General features: G+C 51.1%; 1 protein-coding gene across 1 annotated transcript; it reads right to left on the bottom strand.

The window, feature by feature from the left end:
- Positions 1-813: 813 nt before the first annotated feature.
- VOLCADRAFT_80147 (uncharacterized protein) lies at positions 814-5,497 on the bottom strand (the record flags this gene model as incomplete). The annotated part of the gene is made up of 6 exons (XM_002948171.1): positions 814-1,554; positions 2,059-2,135; positions 3,079-3,370; positions 4,069-4,220; positions 4,494-4,581; positions 5,196-5,497. The coding sequence occupies 6 exons, from the start codon at positions 5,495-5,497 to the stop codon at positions 1,446-1,448; spliced, it is 1,020 nt and encodes a 339-aa protein (XP_002948217.1). The 3' UTR covers positions 814-1,445.
- Positions 5,498-6,540: the final 1,043 nt, after the last annotated feature.

Below are 6,540 nucleotides of genomic sequence, written 5' to 3'. Positions count from 1 at the left end.
GCGAAATTATGCCTTCCGTCCCTCCGTCGCACTCCTGCGACTTACACTAGCCCTGTACGGTCTAGCCATATGCACCAGCGACATTCAGCCGAGTTCGCTCTCCGCAAATATACGGAAAACCTTAGGGTTTTCTGCCTCTGTTCATGCATTCTGAAGGATGATGTCTAGGGAGCTGCAGGCAGGCATACCATGCCGTCGTCCTATCCCATGCAATCAATGCGCCCATCCAGAAGCACCATACACATCCATCCATCCATCTGTAGTCCATACTGCTGTGTGCAGACGTGCTGGTGCATACGGATAATGCATGAAGAATGAATCGATGGTCCATACGATGCACTCCAACAGACAAATTTATGTGTGTGACAGACAAATCCGGCACATGCGCCTAGAGTGCCTAGGTAGGCTCGTGTTCATTGCTATTTTGATCCTCCATCCATCCATCCATTTTTTTACGGAGAACAGCCGGAAGCTAGGAAGGCTAGTTGGATGCATGAGACATGCATGCCATGGCTAGCTGAATGTCGGCAGCACGCCGCGAATAGCAGTAACGATATGTGAGGAAGATTGCTGCATGCTGTCACACAGTGTTGAAGCAGCGGAAACCGAATCCAGCACCATACATGTGCACGCGGCGTCAGGTCCACAAGATACAGTTTAGAGCCACGCATTCACCGTTGACATGCGTACATACATACACACACTCCCTAGTTACAATACCCTCCTGCCCCACAATCGATGAGCAGATGATGTATCTGCTACAAACGTAAGTGTCGAGCTAATAACTAGCTTGGCTGACTGTCGAGAATGAGTGATCGTGATCGATGTACATCCGCTTTGTTGGAAAAAGAATGAAGATGCAAAGAAACAAGCGCAGCGCAGTAGATACACGCTTGCCTGGCATTGCCTTGTCGTGGCAGATGGGGGAATCCGGCATCCTCAAATCAGCAGCGAGATGATAAGACATGGCAGTCAGAGCACTAACTCCCCCCGCAATGCAGGAAACGTGGTGAAACATGTGTTTCCTTGAAGCAGCAAACAGCAGCAGCAAACAGCAGCACTAACTAACTGTAGGTGGGGAAATGGTCACGGACCATTACTGGTTGAGCATACAACGAAAGCAAGTTTATTTAACCAATACGGAGGAAAGGAAAACACGATCAACACCGAAAGAGCAGAATTAAAACAGCAGAAAGGGAGGATCAGCTATTATAACAGTGAATCAATCAGGCTACCAGCCGCTGCCAGCCTTCATGGATGGTCATTCCTGTCCATTTAACCCCTGCATGCTTTTGGCAATCCAGCGAACGAATCCGGTCACGTGTAGCTGCTATCGATTTCGGCCTGCCTGGCTTTAAGTCTCCCATTACAATACATGGCCTGGTTGTGAGCGTGCTTCTCCCCCCCACAGCCGAGCCAGTAGTTATTAGATACAGTGGAGGCAATCATGACGCAGCATTAGTCCTCGCCACCAATGGAATTGCCTCCTGCTGTTGTGGCTGCTGCTGCTTATTCCTCTTGGGTGCCTGCTCATAGAAGGTGCCGGCAAATACGCTGCAAGCAAGGAAACACACATACAGTTCTTGTATCAAGACAGATGTGCACGCAGTGTAACCCCTGTCCATGGTCGCGTGTGCACACACACACACACATGCATCACCGGGCAGCTACATCATTTGTACATGCATCTCAACCTAAGGCACCGGACAGCCACACTCATACAAGCTCCTCAACTCAAGGTTATCGTTCATTGCCCGGTAAGTAGCTAGCATGCATGCACGAGTGAAGATAAGACGGGCTCCATGTGCGCTAGCTTTCTCAATATGTTGCGGTAGAAATCTTCCTGGCAACCATTTTTCGTCCAGCCATTAAACCTGAGGACTAACTCCCTGATGAGCTGGAATAGCATCTCCTTGAAGGGCCCGGGTAATCGCGAGCTTCCCTCGTCTTTATCTTATCAGTTTATCAGAAGCAGCTGACCCACATTATCGGACTACTCATCTAGCAAGACCAGGGATCGAACCGTTCAGGTTGCCACAAGCAGTTGTGTGTACGCACCAGACAAGAAGAAAAGCGATGCCAGTGGGAGAAGCGTGCTTGTCCCAAATCATGATGTTGATTATTACAGTGACGACCTGAGGGCATTACGGAGACGGCAGCAGGAGTGGTGTTAAGAGTGCTTGACTGATGACGACTTACATACCTATGATCGCTCCAGACACAGCAAATATGCTAAGGCATGGCAGAGTGACCCTGGAAGATTCTGGAATCGATCCCGTCATAGCACATGATAAACAATTTCCTTGACTGGAAGAGGATCGATGCATCCCCATGCCGATGGATGGTGACAAACACGGTTATAGAGCTGACCAGGAGCAGAGTTGATGACACCAGTCAGTTGGCAGGTCCTATGTAACCTCCAGCATCCAGAAGCAGAGTTGCAATCCGTAACCATGGCTCCCTTGTTCAAGTTGGAAATCGTGGCCATCGCTACGTTAGGCAGCATTTGTATGGTGACCACCAACAAGTGCAAACTAGGTGACTATCACACAAGCCTTTTAGCTGACAGCTGGATGGTCAACACTTCAACGTCGGCTCAAAATGCCGCCCAACCTGGACAAGAGAGCCATGGCAACCATGCAACTCTGCTTTTGGATGCTACAGGCAGCAGAAGCCCGAAAATTACTCTTTCCATCACATTCCTGGACTTACACCATACAGCCCTATACAGCCCAGCCATGCACACAAACAACATTCAACCGAGTTCACTCTCAGCAAATACACAGAAGACCTTGGTATCCTTTCGTTGTTTAAAAAATTTACAGTTTTCTGCCGTACTGCTTAGGGATAGTGTGGATGGAGAGGTACCTGCAAGCACGCTCAGCTCCTCCCAGGGAAGCAAGCGTATGCTGGCATTGTACCTCTTTGTCTGTATGACCCCTAAGCAGTACGGCAACTACTCATGAAAACAAGCGGTATAGCACAGCCCGGTGGATGGATACATAGCTTGCATCACGCATAACATAACAACGGAAGAAGATGATGCACACACTATACATTACGCACACCGGCACCCACCTTGCAGATGATGCCTACAATGGTGAACAGTGTCGCCGACACGGCTTCTCGCAATAGATATGACGCGTGGGACATGGCCACACCCAGAACGCAGGATGTTGTTAGGGTCGCAATGGCACCGAAGCTCCATTCCAGGTTCATCAGAACGCCGGGCTCGTTCAAAAACGGCAGGGCCATGAAGAGGGGCACAAAGGCCAAGAAGTTTGTGTAGTACACCCGGCCCCAATTCGTCATCTTGACAGTGTCGCACATATGTTTGACGTACACTGTGTCAAAGGTGAAGAATCCGTACCTGCGTGCAGTTTGATTATGCAGCAAATTCCAGATGAAGTGCCGAAATGCCGGCAGGCAACATGCACAATATTCATTTCAATGTGTGTCTGTGCCATCGAGCAATTCACGTAGGTTAGGAAGGCATATGCCGCTGGGGAGCTGGCTTGCCTTCAATAAGATTTTGGCCCTAAAGTAACCATGGGATTGCAGCTTTGTACTGAACATTTGGCTAGCGGGTGGCTGCGGAGCATAGGGGATCAGGAGTATGCGACAGGCGATGGGGACCATGCATAACCTCTATGGACCTCTATGTGTGATGATGGCAAAAGCCCGAGAATGTTCACCATCCTTACACATGTACATGGAGGGAGGTGGTGAATCGTACGACTTATCCAGACATGCCCATCTATCGACTCCTTAGTAGCTGCCCGAGCTACGGTTAAGGGCAATTTTACTTATTCAGAGCAGTATGAACCTTTCCGATCCAGGCACACGGCTAGACACTTTTTTATCGATCGTGGCTGTGGAGGTACCGATCGATTGATGGATACAATCTACCAGTCCATCCCCAACGAACATAAACGCGTTTGCCAAACCTAGCCTAATAACAGTGCACCGCCTACCGGCCACTGCAACGCAACGAAGCGAATTCATGCCAACCCAACAACCCAACATACACAAACTGAGCAATAGACTTCGCGGTAGTTACGGGCTTACCAAAGGATCAACCAAAAGTACGCTGTTAACTTAAAGTTCGCGTCGACGAGGACGTAGCCCGCAGATCCCAGCAGCAGCACCACCAAGCATGCCCATGACCGGGCGTTCGGGAATGCGCGTCCAAGCCACAAATAATCACAGACAGATAGAACCTGCGTGCGGCCATCCCGTCGGGGTAGCCAAGGATGCAGCAGCAACAGCAGCGACAGCAGCAGCCATGAACACATGCAGATTAACAGCAGAGTGTGCACGAAAAAAAGGCTGATGTATGCGTGCATAGACTGATAGCTAGCAGCACGCGCGCAATTAAACCAGCCGATGTCTTTGGTAAAACAAAACTTGACGCGGCAGCGGTTGAATTGACCCGGCCCGGCCAGGCCTCGGCCTGGCTGGAGATATGCTATCCCCATGGACTGTCAACTAACCAGGGGTGTGGATGATCGGAAGGTGATGAAGGTCTCCACGTTGGCGTTCTGAAGCACCTTGATGTTGGCCACAAGGGTCCCCAGGAATCTGAGTACATGGATGACATGTAGACATGTATTGCGGATCGATGGCGTGTACCATGCATGTGTGCCGATACAGCAGGAAGAGGACGGCTGGTGCAAGGAATGCGGCAGGCTCGTCAGCAGCAGCAGCAGCAGCAGCAGATATACGTAGTGGTGATTACCCGACAGCGGCATCCTCAAATGGTGCGCACTGACCGTCCATGCACGTGCGTAAGTACGTAATCTTGAACATCAACCCATCTAGACGATCGATTACCAAGGGCAGTTGGCTGAATGGATGTAAGCCAACTGGTTGTGTGCTGTGAGTCAGAAGGTTGAAGTGATGTTGCATATGTGAAAGATGACATCCCTGTTCTCAGTTGCAGGCATGTCTGTGCATGTGTGCACGTGCCGTGGGGTCTGTCGTGCTGCTGAAGCTGCAGCAGCAGCAGCAGCAGCAGCCACGGCGGTGAGTTCCCTCCCCAGTTGTGGTCATGGTTGCAGCTGTGTATCAAATTAGGGTTAGGTGTCTAGACCTGGATGGCGATTTAATCACCGTAGGGGGGCTGGCAAGGAAACATTCAGTGCACGAACGTACAGTTAGACGTGTAGCAGCACGTTTGTCTCACACGGACTTACCCGATCACAACCCACACAAACTTTAGAAGCTTATCCCATTCCAGCTTGTCTGCGACGAGCCAGCCTGCGGCACTCCCTACTAGTACAGCGGCGACGGACACGCCAAGTTGGCAGCAGAGGATGAATGCTGGCGCGGGGACATGGTGAATCGCAAGCTTGTTAATAACCAACATAAGTGATGAGCAGAACGCATAGTATAGGATGATGAGAACTGTCCTGGAGCCCAGTTCCTTCACGTCGAGAAGGCTAGGCTGCTGATGAGCAACTAAGGGCTGCTTTTCTATATCCTTTTGAGGTCTCATGTCGCAATCTCCTGCGGTGACCATTTTAGGCTACAACTCTGCGCACGGGCAGGGCGAAATGGTACTTTGTTCGCTCTGTATGACAATCTTAGGCATTTAAGGAACGTCCATGAAGATTGTAATGATTCTATATATGTCTCATGCGTTTCTATGCATTTTCATTGACGACTGCAGTATGACCGAAGACTGCCGTACAACGGTTTAAAGGGAAATTCGTTAGCATCATAGGGACTGATGGACAGTAATCATTTATTCCTATATGGATAGAAGTAACTCGCACAACAACGGCCCCAAATTCCTTAACCCATGTTGACGAGTGGCAGAGCTATTACGAAATCGCGGTCGCCCAGCGCGCACATCTCGGTGTAATAATAGGGCTGCCTAGGTCCGTTCTGAGATGATGCTTTGTGTTTCCGCTTCCGTAGGCTGGTTAGCTTGCACAATTAGCACCATCATATGTTCTTGTTGTTAATGGGATGTTACGCTGTGGGCGGTTCGTTCCGAGAAGGGACGAGCACGGGGGCCCCTGACCAGGCCGGAACACAGCGCAGGGCCGAGGCGCGCGGCTACGTCCGTCTGTTCCTCCCCGCGCGCCTCAACCCCTCACTTACGCCAGCCGGGGCGCTCTCCCAACCCCTGGCTAGGCAACACAGCGGCGCAGAAAACTGCGAACCGGACTACGCAAGAGCCGCACGAGAGGCGCCACACCCCCTCTGGGATCCCAGGACAGGCTACCTGGCCCCGCTTCGGCTGGCCAGCCTATTCGCACGCTCTCCCGCATATAGAACACCAAAACAAGAACAAACGCCACCGGGGCCAAGGGCTTTTGTTGTTGTTGTTGTGTCAGCGGGTTACCAAGCATCAGCATGTGTGCATTACTCTGTGTTGTGCTGACCGTACCGGCCAGAAACATGTGTTCCCCGCAACGGTTTTCCGCCAGCAGGCACACGCGATACAGTTGCAGGGCCAGGGGCTCAGGGGCGAATCTGCATCAAGGGCCACTAAAGACAAGGGCATTTAAGGACCTGCCGTGCAGAGGTCTG

Source organism: Volvox carteri (assembly GCF_000143455.1).
Source record: "Volvox carteri f. nagariensis unplaced genomic scaffold VOLCAscaffold_9, whole genome shotgun sequence".
Taxonomy (NCBI): domain Eukaryota; kingdom Viridiplantae; phylum Chlorophyta; class Chlorophyceae; order Chlamydomonadales; family Volvocaceae; genus Volvox; species Volvox carteri.
This window is presented reverse-complemented; position numbering and strand designations above follow the sequence as displayed.